The 15,259-nt window shown below is 38.9% G+C and overlaps 1 protein-coding gene across 1 annotated transcript in view; it reads left to right on the top strand.

Annotated features, from left to right (window-relative positions):
• The window catches only part of CNTN3 (contactin 3), a 313,770-nt gene that overhangs the window by 207,900 nt on the left and 90,611 nt on the right, over positions 1-15,259 (top strand). The window contains exons 6-8 of the mRNA XM_060163886.1: positions 11,186-11,389; positions 12,855-12,957; positions 13,485-13,669. Of these exons, the coding sequence (XP_060019869.1) occupies positions 11,186-11,389; positions 12,855-12,957; positions 13,485-13,669 (492 nt within the window). The remainder of the gene's footprint in view (positions 1-11,185; positions 11,390-12,854; positions 12,958-13,484; positions 13,670-15,259) is intronic.

A 15,259-nucleotide genomic window follows, 5' to 3' on the forward strand; every position in this document is an offset into this window, starting at 1 on the left:
CCTTCATAGCATATAAGAGAAATTAGAGCCTTGCTCTGGGTTAGGCTTTGGCGTAAGGGAATATTGTGGCTGGTTTGGTCTTATGTCCAGACCACAAAAACGTTCTCCATATCAGCAGTAAGGCTGTTTGGGTTTTTATCATCCGTGTATTCAAGGGACTGGCACTGATAATTTCCTTCAAGACCCATTTCTTTGCCTTCACAACTTCCTAACTGGTGCAAGAAGTTGTGCCTGTCTCAGCTTGCCACGTGCCTTGCTCTAAGCTTAATCATTTCTACCTTTTGATTTAGAGTGAAAGACGTGTGACTCTTCCTTTCCCTTGAATATCTAAGAGTCCGTTGTAGGGTTATTAGCCTAATTTCAATACTGTTGTGTCTCAGGAAAGAAGGAGGCCTGAGAAGAGGGAGAGAGACAGGCAAATGGCGGGGTGGGTGGGTGGTGGTGCAGTCAGAACACAGATTGGTAGGGGAAATATCCCTCCTCTACTCTTCTTAAGTTCTTGTGGCTGCACTAATCATAAAATTGACACAAGATAGAATAACAAGAGGGAAAGAAACACATTTTGATTCATATGCACAAAGGTCTCATAGAAATGGGGCCTAAGAAGTAGCCACAACAAGCAGCTGTTATAAGTGTTGGAAAGAGAAACAGTAAATCTGAGAAGAAATGACAGGGCAAAGAAACTCCGGCTTTGGGTCCTTCATTAGTGAAGAACTTAAAGGGTGGGCTTGGGGTAGTAAAATAACAAAGGAACAAGGCTTGTTTCCACAGGCCTCTTGGCCCAGGATTCCTGTCTCTGGTGATAAGGAGGTCCTTCTACCTCCAGATACGGGGAATGTACCTTTCACCTGAGAAATGTATTTCCTGCTTTCAGGGAGATAGAAAAGAGGCTCAGAGTGTACCTCTTGCATTGGCCATTTAATTTAATTCAAAATAATCAGTATGCCATCGAGACATATTTTGGGGTGGCCTGCCCTGGGCCCCAGTAGCTTGCTGTCTTATGTGGATGCCCTAAACTCTTAGAGTAGTAACATAAAAGATCAGTGATCACAGTTCCCCATAATAAATACGATAATAATGAAAAGTTTGAAATACTGCAAGAATTACCAAAATGTGACCCAGAGACAGGAAGTGAGGAAATGCTATTAGAAGAATGGCCCCAACAGACACAGGTAACACAGGGTTGCCACAAGCTTTCAATGTGGAAAAAATAGGATATCTGCGAAGCAAAATAAAGTGAAACTCAATAAAGCGATGTGTGCCTTTATACACGTGTTATTTAGCATAGCAGGCAGGGAAACGTGAAGTGGTCTAAAAGGTATTTGTCTGACTCTGTCATCTATCACTTTTCTGAAAGCCTGCAAACTACTGTCTGTATGTGACTTGAACCTGAGGTGGCCGTGAAATCTCCAGAGCATATCCTTTAGCGCCTAAAGAAACTGGCACTGATAGAGCCCGGCAGGTTTGAAGGAAGGGAATTACTTCTGGTGATGGATTTCTCTGGGCCTTGTTTTTTGTCACCATGTTTATTTCAGTTATTCAGGCATAATTGCACATCCTTCCATAATCAAATATTTATGTGATGTGGACTCATTTGATTTTGGTTTGATGTATTTGATTTGTTTTTTTAATCAGGTGACTTAGGACTATTTTAGTAGTATAATTTATAATGGAACCACCACTTTCTAAAATGTGTTATTCAGAAGAGCTAGATCGGGAAGATCCATTTTAAAATACATTTTTAGATGGTATTGAACCCTATTTTGATGAACAGTTTGATACGTTACTAATAGGTAAGTAGCAGTACCACTTTGTGTGTGTGTGTGTATGACAGAGTGTGGGTTTGAGTGTGCGTTTGTGTGTGTCTCTGGAGGCTGGACAGGGAGGGAAGGAGAAACATTAATTTCTCCAGCTTCCTGAGGACTCATTTGTTGTCCCCACTTGGAAGACCCCTGTGACTTGGCAGAATGACTTTATCTTCTGCTAATAACTTCATTTCTATTTACCAGTGATAATGAACATTTATTCTGCTTTAAAAAATCACCCACATGGCAAGAAGGGAAATAGCAAGTCCCCATGACATTCCTTAAGGAAATCATTTTAATTTTCATAGAAGAAAATGAGACCTCATGAGGAATGGACAGAGTTATTGTGATGCTGCTTCTTTATTCGCTAGCCCTTAATTATTTCATTTATTCTATTGCACATTTTCCCCCTCCGTAGACTTCTTTTGTATTATTTGCAACCCAGTGAAATCCCTCTCTGGAATTAGCTTCTGAGAGTTGATGTGCGAGTTATAACCCAGAAGCACCACCTTTGGATTCATTAAAGGGTGGACTTCTCACAGTTAGCTTGTAGTGAAGAAAATTTCCATTTTGCAAGGGCAGTGTAAATTTTGCATATCATTTTAATAAGCAAGGCAGGTCAATCAAATTATAATTGGCTCCAATTAGCACTCGCATGAGCAGTAGGACTCTTTCACTTCTCCTGGACTGCACTTAAAAAGAAAATGTTATTTACTGTCACTGAAGTCATAAAAAAAAATGTCTATTATTCAGTATAAGTGATGAAGCAAGTGCAAACCTGGCCAGAAGGATTTGGCATATATTTAAGATGTGTGCACCCAAGTGCACATTGTATCAAGCGTAACAGTGTGCAAAAATGTGTTTATTACAAAGCATTTTCTTTTAGCTGCACAAACAGGTGGTGGCAGCGAAGCTTCTAGTGTTGGCAACATTTGGATTTAGAGCTGATCTTAAAATCGCTTTCTAACATTTTCAGGGTCTCTGAACTCCTCTGGAAAGGTACATTTTAATAATAAAAATGAGGAAGCCCAGAAGAAATGCATTATATTCCCAAAGTCTCTTCTACCTTAAGTTCTGAATCTGCCATTTTGGGGCGCTCCTCCTGAGTTGAGTGTCAGCACGATACCAGCAAGTCCTCATACGAGCTGGGGAATAAGTAACTGCAGTTTGGGTCTGTGGCATGAAGGTCTTGTCCTGTCTTTATAAAGCATCACGGTAACTCCCTCCTGTCCTTGTTAGATCTCATCTTCTCTAATGAATGTCTGAACCACTTTCTGTAGCAATGCCTTGCGTCTTTAGCACCCTTGCGAAGGAAGTATGTCATTAAGTGGCTTGCCGATGTTTTTGCTAGTCCGTCTCCACATTAACCCCAAATCATTGCTAGGCATCAGGTATTGAGTGTCAAGCTCCCACTTGTATTTCCTCATCTTGACATTTCCTTGCAGCAAGGAGACAATCCCACCAAAACAACTTGAACTAAGAATGAGAGAGAGGAGGGTCAGTGGAAAAATAAATAAATAAATGTTCTTCATGAAAGGAAGAATGTGTATATACAAGCAAAAATACAAATAGCCTCTAGAGGGCACCACACATTTTTACCTCAACAAATATGGAAGAAAGAGCTTCACTTTGGCACCGTATCAGTTTTAGCAGCCAAGGTACCAGGAGAGAGATGAAGGCCCTTGTTAGGAGAGGAGCTTCCCTGGCAGAAGCCTAAAAATGAGACAAGGATGTCAGTGCCTACTCCAGTCAGAATGTGATGGAAGATGTGGGTACCCACTGAAAATACTCCCCATTCCTAAAAGAAAATAGTAGAACTAAAAGTGGTGGTCACAGGGCTGCATTATTTCTTGGAAGCTTCTATTACACAGTGGAATGGTTGGTATGTAGTCCCTAATGGTAGCGACTAAAGCAAGAGAGAGGAACAAAGAAATGTGGAGTACAGGAGGCTAACGGTCTCGCATGACCTTTGTGAAATATTTTTTCACAAAGGTAGGACAACATGACAGCCCTATAAGGAAAAGAGGAGGAAAAATAAATAAGACAAGGGATCTTAAAAGATTGCCAAACTCATAATTTGGTCTGGAGATAATATTAACCTAGAACAGGAGTCAACAAACTTTTTCTTAAAAGATCAGATAAATCTTTTAAGCTTCATGGGCCATATAGTCTTTGTCGAAGCTACTCACTCTACTCTGAAAGCCTGAAAGCAGCCCTAGACAATAGCAATTGAATGTGCGTGAGTTTGTTCCAAAAGATGTAGTTTACAAAGCAGGCAGCCATCTGGGCTTGACCTCCTAGTCATTCCTTGCTGACCCATGGTCCCCCAAGTATGAAAGGAGGAAAGAAATGTCACCTTTAGTGTTTTCCCTCCCTGATCATCGTTCTCCTAATCTTAGAACCTTAACAAGCCAGGCTTGTTAGTACTCTGAATCAGAATGGATTAGGCAGACCTTTATGGGCTAAGCAAGGAAACCTATATAAATAATATTGTCACCAAAGCAACAACTTACAAAAAAGCTTTTGAAAGACAAGACGCTGAAATGACAGAAGTGGTGATAGACCCCTTCTGCTTCGAGGTACAGACTTTTCATTAACCATTGATCTATCTGTTCTTCTTTGAAACTTAAATTGTCTTCAGTTTTCTACATTTTAGATTTTTGAGTGTGTCCCAGACCTTCGATCAGTGTGGTGTCATGTGTAAGCTCTGTAGCAAAATTTCCTTCCCAACTTGTATGAATCAGTTAAAATCAAGATAAAAATCTTGATGACATCAAGCAAGCTCTCAGACCCTTTTAAATATGTTTTATTTAAACATACTTAAATATGTTTAAATATTTAAAAAGCAGGTCAGACTTCCCACTTGGCACCACAGAAAACCGCCAATGTTACTTGCACAAATTTGCCCAACTGCAATTTTATTTGACAGAATTTCTTCTAGAAAATGCCTATACAAAGGATTAGATACCCCTCACAATAGAATTTTATAATGGAACTAGAAGTAAACCCTTAAATGTCAGTAGTATGTGTGTTAATGTATCTCCAGGTAAACACTAAGGTGACATGTTTCATGTTAAATCTGACTGGCCTTACACTTAAGTGACGCAGGAAGGAATGTGATTGGAGGAGTGATGTCCTCCATCAAATATTACTTTTTAGAAAGCAGAGTTTCAGTGCTCCATTTTGTTAATTTATGGCTTTGATTGGTAAAACCTCTTTGTCCTCTAATAAAAAATATTTCACATTCCCAATATTCATGTAGCATTGTTAATAGAACGTCCAGCAGCCCAGAAGTTTTGGGACAATGTGCTTATGCACATTATACACGGGAGGCTGGGAAGGGTTCTGTAAAGCCTAGCTTGTTTGAGTATATAAAATCATCATTTTTATTATAGCTCTTTATTTATCATCATGCGTAAAATGATGTTGAAAAGTCTCCAAAGAATGCTGATTTGATATATATGTTACTTTGCAGTATACAATTAACATTTATTGCAAATGCAGATTTTTATGATGAATAAACTCTGAGAGTATTGCGGCAGGTATTTTTTACCTTATTCAGAACACAGTAAATCACATGATTTTCTAATGTTTTCAGTCAGAGTGATGCCATATATATTTCAACAAAGACATGCAAGCAATACATGAAATAGTGCAGATCTTCTCTCTCTTCACTCTAAGACATAAAACTTATATTTCGTTCCATCTCAATGAGAAAATCTATAAAGAAACGTAGGTCAGTGCTACAGAATTCTGTGTACCTTTCATTACAGGTTTTATTTCTTTCCATAAGTCTTTTTTTTTTTTTTTTTTTTTTTTTTTTGCGGTACGCAGGCCTCTCACTGTCGTAGCCTCTCCCGTTGTGGGGCACAGGCTCCGGACGCGCAGGCTCAGCAGCCATGGCTCACGGGCCCAGCCGCTCCGCGCCACGATGGGATCTTCCCAGACCGGGGCACGAACCCGTGTCCCCTGCATCGGCAGGCAGACTCTCAACCACTGCGCCACCAGGGAAACCCTCTTTCCATACGTCTTTAAGGGTCTGAATCTTTGTACAGAACGATCAGTCACTAATTGATTTGCTTTGAGGTTATCGTAGTTTGATACCACTTTTGGAATTACCCCTCCCTAATTGTACTGATTTTATAAACGGATTATGTAAAATCTAATTCTTCCCTAGGCATCAAGAGCGGAGGCTTTCTCCACTTTTTTGTCCTTGGTTGTTTGCTTTTCTTTGAAAATTGTGTCTACAGCACTTAGTACCTGATACATAGTGAGCACTTCATTGTTAGCTGTCATCGTCGTTTGTATTAGTTTCCTGTTGCCACTGCAACAAATTACCACGAATTTCAAGGCTCAAAATGCCACAGGTTTATTATCTTATAGTGCTGCAGGTCAGAAACCTGTGGAGGAGGAAAAATAATTTTCCCTCTACCCTTCCAAGCTCTCTCTCTCTCCATATATATATATATAAATATATATATATATTTATTTATTTATATATTTATATATTTATATTTATATATGTAGTGTGTGTGTGTGTGTGTGTATTTCATATATACATAGGCGTTACCCAGGATAACTGAAATGGCGCAAGCCACCACCTTAAATATAAAAGAAAAGAAAATGTTGGGGTGTGGGAGGAAGAGGCCTGTTATGGGAGGTGGTCAGGAAAACTACAGTAAACAAGGGTAAGGTGGTTATGCAGATTTAAGTTCTTGTCTTCTCCATGGAGAAGAGTTTAGTCATCCTTTTCTTCCTGGTACAGGGAGACAGGCATCCTTACAAACAGAGATTCCCCTTATAAATGTAAACGTCTCTTTAAAAAGTGTAATTTCTACTCAAGCTTTCAGAGCTTTTTCTGTCGGCTCCTTCTTAAAAATCATCAACTTAAAATGATCTTTTTGCCAAAGAGACATATTTTGTGGTGGTATATTCTGCTCCCCTTCAAGTCCAACACAAGTCTCAGTGGGCTAAAATCAAGGGCTTTGTTCCCTTACTCTTGCAGCTTCTAGAGGCTGCCCGCATCGCTTGGCAATCTTGGCCCCCAGCCAGCAATCCCATCACCCTGTTCTCTGTTTTCTTAGTCAAAGTTCTGACCCTCCCGTCTCTCTTTTTTCCTCATAAGGACCTTTGTGATTACATGTTTGCCTTCCCAGATCCATTTCAAGATTCTCAACTTGATCACATCTGCAGACTGCCTCTGCCATGTATATTATTTCCCTATTGCTGCTGTAATGCATTACCATGAATTTAGTAGCTTAAAACACACAAATTTATTCTTTCATAGTTCTGAAGGTCCAAAGTCCAAAACCAGTTTCACCTGACGGAAAATCAAGATGTTGGCGGGTCTGCCGTCCTTCTGGAGGCTCAAGGGGAAAATCTGTTTTCTTGCCTTTTCCAGCTTCTATAAGCCAACTACATTCCTGGACTTACGGCCCCTTCCTTCATTTTCAAACCAAGAGTTTAGCATCTTGAAATATCTTCCTCTGACTACAACTTCTGCTTCTGACATTACATGTCCTTTCAATGACTTCCCTTCTTATAAGGACCCTTATGGTGACATTGGGCCCACCCAAATAATCCAGAATAATCTTCCCATCTCAACATCCTTAGTTTAATCAGATCTTCAGAGTCCCTCCTGCCCCACCAGGTAACATGTTCAGACTTTAGGGATTAGGAGGTAGACTTCTTCTGGGGGCCACTGTTCTGCCTATGTTTATTAGGCCCAGGCTCTCTCTTAAAGTTGTATTTATGTCTCTACCCACGTATTGGGCATTTACTTTTAGGTTACCTGCCTGAGTCTCAAAATCTGTTTTCAGTACAACCTTTTCCATCCCCAGAGTGGTTTTTCTTCCTAATTTTCCTGTTTCTTCTGCTTATTCCAGCTCAAAACCTTAGAGGTAGTTTTTTGTGTTGTTAGTTAAAGATCTTTTTTTTTTCTCTTACTTTTCTGAGGATGTGTTTGGAAGAAATAGTGGAGGAAGACCATTGTATTATTCTAGTTACATCATATTCCAATAGATAGGCCATTGTAAGCCAGTGCTTTAAGGCTTCTGCTCAGTAACTTAGCCCAGAAAGATGAACTTTCTGTCAATGGTGGAATTTTTCCTTCTTTGCTTGTTGGGTGGGGGGATTGGGTGGTGGTCTCAGGATAGGCTTACACTGACTCTGGGATGCTGACTTATCTGGGCTTGTATGGAGGGCAGGTAGTAAGAATCAACCAGGGATTGGTTTGTATATTTGAAGAGCTTGGGGGATGAGGTGAGGGGACTATCTTGATGCAGGCTGGGGAGAGGGACAGTTATCCGAAAGGTACTCAGTGAAAACAGACATTTCCTCCAAGGGGAGGGGCAATTTTTAATACCCAGGCGAGTGTGTTACTCAATTTCAACAACACCATGTCAGTTCAGGTCCCCTAAGAAGGAGACTACAAGATGGCATCAGAGAATCAGACATTAAAAAAAAAAAAAGACCTGAGGAAGTGCCTGTGAAGGATAAGGGGGGAGCGAGCAGAAATGGGTAGAGGGAGACTCAGACCGAGATTCAGGTCTGATAGCTTTGAACAGAGAGGGGAGGAAAACTTGCGCAGGAAGAATGCCAGGGCACAGCACAGTTCTGAAAATATTGTGGCCCTTCTGTTGGGGAGTCCTCAAGCCGTAGTTGCCCTTATGAGGAATCCTGCAGGAATGCCAGCATTAACACCCCCATGGAGCCCCATTAGCAGGTAGCAACCTGGGGAAGTGAAGCCACAGCACACATGCACGAGTGGCTGGAGGCCATCAGTTAACTGTGTGCCATGCAGTAGGTTCTTCTCAAGCGAGACCTACTTGGGACCCTTCCGTGTCTACCACAGTCCACTCTGTGATTCTTACATATGCGCTACTTCACGCTCATTTTGGGAGCAGCCTTAAAATGATTTTAATTTTGATATCCTTCCCTTACTTCTCTTAGCAGTCATTACTAGGTCATATAGGCAAAGCTGCCACAGTATTTCTTTAACAATATAATAATAGTACAATATTTAAGTAGTATCCATTTTAATTTGGGATTAAAAGAAATACTACAAATGCAGTCTTGTTTTATTTGGTATCGAACATTTTCAGTCAAAATTACATAGGTAGTATTTATTCCAAGTTGTTGCATGTAGCTGTTGTTCATACATTCTTCTTGCTCTATAATATTTTCTTTCATGAATGTATTAGATTTTAGGATTTCTGAATCAGTTTCTTTCCATCAGCCATTCTCACTTTAGTATAAACTAGTTTAATAAGATTGACTTTTTCTAATACCCAGCTAAGGTCTATTATGTCAGGGAGCAGTAGATGTTTTACTCCCCCTGGATTAAAGGGAGAGGTACGGTCATATTCACATCATAAATAGAACACTTTGGAAAGCAGAATAAGATTGCTTTGCTTCCTTTAAAGCAAGGGGAGGTTATGGGGCCATGGGGAATGTTGGGATGGGACTGGATACTTAGAGCCAAGGGAAGAGCCTAAAGGTTTATTTGCTTTTACAGCTGTCAGTTTTAACTATCCCAGAACACATTAAGCCTACCTTACCAGCATTCTTCAACTCTGTGGTTTGTTTAGCACTAGTGCAAGAGAAAGCACCATCAGGGTAGACAGGAAGCCAATTGTGGAGTGGATGTTTGAGATACATTTCTTTTCATACAATCCAACAAACAACTTTAGATTTCACGATCTATCACATGACTGAGTGGAATTTCACGAAACTCTCTACTGATATGATAGCATGACATAAAGATCAGTTCGAGATTACAAACCATTGTTTCTCAACATCTGCACAGTATGCCATTGACCTGCTAACCTTTGGAAATCATCAGAATTTGCTCTGAAAATGGAAGAGAGGCACAGTCATGTTTCATTTCCATCAGGTACTTAACTGCCCTTTACCCTGTTCCCCTTGCACATGCTCTTCCCTCCACCTGGAGCACTTTTACCCCTTCATATTCACCTGTTCTTTAAGACCTGTTCTTCAGTCCTGAGAATGTCACCACTCCTTCCTTTGAACCCCACAGGAACTCTCACCCAGTCCTGACACATTATCTCACTGTATTTTTGTACTGACGTACTGTCCCCCTCTACCAAGCAGAAAGACCCTTCACCATTGGAATTATGCTATAAATACATTTTGGAACTTGTTATTCATTAAAATTGATTTTGATTACATATATTTTCTAAAGATTCTCTTGGAAAAGCATTACAGTATGAACCAGTGCCATAAGATTAGTGGAATTGTAAAAGAAAATAGGGCCACAGAAAGAAAGAATCAAATAAACCAACCACAATAACTATACTTAAATAACAACTTGCTTCTAAAAAATATAGGCATCTAGAACAAAGCAGCATAGTGTTATTTAGTCCTCATTATCTCAGAGGAGGAAAACAACAGTTCCTTTGGGGAAAGTTAGTTTTCCTTGATCCCAAAGTTCAGGAAAACTCTAATAGTGGACCTGACGTAGGAGATAGTAGCATAATTTTAGTGTAATTAACTCAATAAATATTTATTGAGGACTGTTAAATGTTCTTGGATGTTTCAGTTTGCTAATTTTAGGAGGAGAAAGCAGGCAGGATAAAATCTGACATTATTTGTTTACCAAGTGGTGGGAGGACAGATAAGTAAATAGATCATTGCATAAAAAGTGGTAAGTACTTTAAGTAGTATAAGCATAGAGTTGCTCTGTACAGAAGCACTTACTCAGAGGATGAGGGTTGAGGAAGACTTCTCTGAGAAGGTGATTCATGATGTTGGAACCAAGCTTTGAAAAACATTTGGAAGTTATGACAGAATGGGGTTTGGTTTTGAAAAGGAAAGAAGCCTTGGAGAGAGAAAAAGGACACTGCAGCCTCCGAGAGCAGCATATATAAAAACCCAGATGCAAGAAAGAGTATTGGGCTTCTCAGTTGCTAAAGCCATAAGCAGGGGCCTAACCATGCAGGGTCTCATTTTCATGTTAAGCAATTTTGCATTATTCCAGAGACTACCGAGGAATTGCTGCAAGTGTTATGTCAGGAGTTGACGTGATGAGATTGGTAATTTTAAAAGATCATGGGACATGTAGTATGGAGATACAAAATAAAAGGGAGCAAGACTGAAGCCAAAGATACTTGTTAGGAGGTATCTGGAGTGGCGATAATGATGACAGTGATAATATCGCTCCCAGAAGAATGCTAATCAGCAGTGACCTCCATAATAGTTTAGAATGAACACAGCATCATGTCTCATAACCGTTTCTCTTCATGACCTGCAATAAAAGCACTCAGCATTGCTTTGCAGTAAAGGTGATTTCAGATATTTTTAATATACTGTGGAAAATTTTCCTTCATGATGGAATTTCTTTTCTCTAAAAATTTTATTAGAACTATCATATGCTTGGATCTTCAATGAATATCCATCATTTGTCGAAGAAGATAGTCGGAGATTTGTCTCTCAAGAGACAGGCCACCTCTACATAGCCAAGGTGGAACCACTGGATGTGGGAAATTACACGTGTGTGGTGACTAGTATGGTGACAAACGCCAGAGTGCTGGGTTCTCCAACTCCTTTGGTGCTACGTTCTGATGGTAGGAAATGTTTCAAGGGGCAATTCTGAGTGGAAATGCTGTTACGAATACAAGAAAAAACAAATTGAGAGAAGTGAAAAGTATATCCTGAAGAATTATCATTTTGGTTTTTTTCAAAAGAAAAAATATTTATGAGTACAATGGCTAAAATGATTCCGTCAACCATAGGTCCCTGTACATAATTCTTACTCAGGACTGGCTTCCTGATTTGCAGGGACCAGTGCAGAATGAAAATGAGGAGTCACTTGTTCAAAAATTATGAAGAATTTCAAGATGGTGGCAATAGGTCATTAAGCCAAACGCAAGGCCCTCTGAGCCTGGGGCTCACCTTGCGTTCCCGTGACGTCAGCAGTCCTTATTTTTGCCAGTTTGAGGCTATTAAAGCTTTGGATATTTTGTTATAGGCTAAAAAGCATCTCTAAAGAAAATTAAAAGAAAAGGTGTGTACATTAGATCCCCAGAATTTATTCATCTTATTATTGAAAGTTTGTACACTTTGACCAACATCTCCCCCATTCCCCTACCCTCACCAGCGTAGTGATTATATAGTAACGTTGTGTTGTGTACTTGAAATTGGCTTAGAGAGTAGATCTTAAGTGTTCTCACTACAGAAAAAAAAGTTAATTTTAAAAATTGAAAATAGTAATTGTGAGGTGTTAAATGTGTTAACTTGACTGATGTAATCATTTCACAGTGTGTACATATATGAAATCATCACATTGTATGCCCTAAAAAAATCACATTGTACAACCTAAATACATGCAGTGTTTATTTGTCAGTCATACCTCAATAAAACTGGAGGGGAAAAAAGGAAAACAGGTGTTTCTTCAGCCCCTCAATGACTGTTTCAAGGGAGCCCATGAACTGCAGAGTAAGCAGATTTGGAAGCTTGGGTAACTGTCCCACTTATGCAAAACCGTATCTGATACAGCACAATGCCATGGCCACAAAATACTTTCCAGTCAGTTATAATTGAATTTGACCTTTCCCATTTATTAAGTTACCATTTCTTGTCTCCTGGTAGTCAATTAGTTTAAGATTGGTGTCTGTGCTACCAGGGTACCATTAAGTAAATTTCCTCCCATAATTTTTGCTCTTTAGGATATTTTAAGAACTCATAATACATTGTATATTTCGGTTTGACTAGAAATGTCCAAATTGAATACAGAATAAAAAAGCCTCTCGTTTTATATAATGTAAAAGGCCTAGTGGTTTTCTCAGAACTGCTCTTTAAGCTGTAACTTAGGAATCACGGAATCCAAAGTTCCCACATATTTATTAATGTCGCAAGTTTGGCCCAAGGTAGCACTGCTTCTAAAAGTACCTACCAGACGGCTAGTGAGTAATTCAAATCATAAGGAAGAGTTAGTTGAAAACAGAGCAAAAAAAAAGAAAAGTTTTAAGAAAAATGGGACAATTCCAAAGGAAACGTTGAAACCACTAATTTTGTATTGTGGATTCACAGGAGTGATGGGTGAATATGAACCGAAAATAGAAGTTCAGTTTCCAGAAACTCTTCCAGCAGCTAAGGGTTCAACTGTGAAGTTGGAATGTTTTGCCCTTGGAAAGTAAGTTTTGTAACATTTATACCGATACGCTAAAATATTAGGTTGCTGTAAGAGATCAAGATAGCTTTTAACAGCCTCTTCTTTTCCTTCTTTTCTAAAATTTTCTTTCATTTAGAAGCAAAGAAAAAATTAAAATACAGGGGAAATGTACATGTATAATTTAGTTTGAAACTTTAAAGGTGATTTACGGAGAATGACTGTGTCTGCCTAATTTCATAAACTAAATCGGTGTTATTTTTCTTTTGCTTGTTCATTTGTTGTATTATAATACAGTGAGTATACATTAGACTTTTTTCTCTAAATCATGAATTAACTAGAGAAAATGCACAGTTTATTTTATTAAAATATCAACTTAAAGAGATAAATCTTTGCATTTGCAGGTTTGTATCACTGACAACTGGCTGTGTTCTGCATTTGAAAATCTGTGCCTTTTTTGTTCTATCCTAAGAAAGTTTTATTTTGTCAAGCCTAAAAGGCTTCCAGACATCTGTTTAAAATAGCAAATAACTTGAAAAATTTCTTCTTAGTCCTGTACCTCAGATTAATTGGAGAAGAAGTGACGGACTGCCTTTTTCCACTAAAATTAAATTGAGGAAGTCCAATGGTGTGCTTGAAATCCCCAACTTCCAACAGGAAGATGCAGGTTCCTATGAATGCATTGCTGAGAATTCACGAGGAAGAAATGTCGCCAGGGGGCGTCTCACTTACTATGGTGAGCCTTCACTTTGGGCATATTGGATTTTTAACTTTTGATCTCTCTAAAAGTTATTGTTATTGGGACTGGGTGGGGGTGAGTAGGAGGTTTTAGCAGAATCCCAGTGTCCAGCATTTTCTGTTCTACATTTTGTTAAATGAGGATATTTATCATGGAAGGAATTTTAAAAAATTAATTTTTGCAATGAAGTTGGAGGCATGATCTACTCGTACTGCATTTTAAACTGATTGATATGATAATGAAATATTTCACTTTTTTTCCTAAGAGTAACCATTTACTCACTTAACCGTAACAAGGAGAGATCTTTCTATCTGCCCTTACCTCTAGAAAATGGGATTTTGTATCTTTCTTTATGGTCTTCACTAAGCAGAAAGAAACTGTCTACTGGGAAAACTTGCAATTACTGCGTTAGACAAACCACATAAACCCAGGCTTACTTGACTTCCTCAGTGTTATTCTATCCTTTCCAATAGCGTAGGTGTACCATGTTTGCTGCCTTTAATTTGTAAGCACAGTTATTTGATGTACTGCTCAATTTGGGTAAAGAAAGGTTAGTAACGTTACCTTTATTTAAAGTCCATTTGTAGGAAAATTAGATTATCCTTTTTCCCCAAACTTGCTTTCAAATCCCTTTTATTAAAAAATATACTAGGTATTTTGATGAAAGCAGGTTTTAGAAAGCAGAAATAAATGATTTTACAAAATGTACTATTAAATATGGGAACATGTAAGCTCAGTGAATATATTTTTGCAGTTTAATCATTAGAAACATTGTAAAACTAATAGGAATTGAACACTTGTGAAAAGCAAATGGCAATATATTCTGTTTATTTCAAAAACTGGAATTTGAAATAATTTTCAGTGCAAACTTGTACAGTATATAAAATGTTTCAGAGAGGAAAAACTTTGCAAAGACAAATACTAAAATTATAGAGCTTATTACGAACCCCTTCAAAAGAATGTGAAGTTTGTGCGTACATCATGTGTGATTAGATTGAAACTTATTTTATGGTAAGGTTATAGGATCCGTCAGGAACAAAATGGAGGCATGGTTTAATAGTATGAGTCATTCCGTGTTCTAACTCTCCCATCTTGTAACAGGATTAGGTTAGAATACGTAGCACCAAGTTGGAATTTCCCAGGTGTCAAGTTCTACATGTTGGTGGGATGATACGGAGTTAAGTTGGGGACACTCAACCCATGTGGCTGTATAGCTCTAAGTCGACCGCAAACAAGTCCTAGTTTATTTTCTCCTTTCTAAGCAGCCACTACCTGACCCAGGGTAAGAAGTGACCATGACAGGAAAACACAGGATATTCCAACTGTCTTAATGTTTCAATAGGAATGTTTTTATCTGTATGGAACAGTGACCCTGCACAAATAATAAAACACTTGTATGACAAGACATCCAAAGCTAAGTTGACATTTATGTGCCTTATATTCAGGTCCTGGCACATTTTCTCTGTGGTGTGTTTTCTGCCCTTATCTACTTTTTCCCTTTCTCTGCATGTTGGTTGCCCTTGCAGTCACAGAATGGCTACCAGCAGTGGCTAGCACATTAGTTTTTGTTCATCCTTCCTTTCTCTA

Source organism: Lagenorhynchus albirostris, chromosome 10, assembly GCF_949774975.1.
Source record: "Lagenorhynchus albirostris chromosome 10, mLagAlb1.1, whole genome shotgun sequence".
NCBI lineage: Eukaryota > Metazoa > Chordata > Mammalia > Artiodactyla > Delphinidae > Lagenorhynchus > Lagenorhynchus albirostris.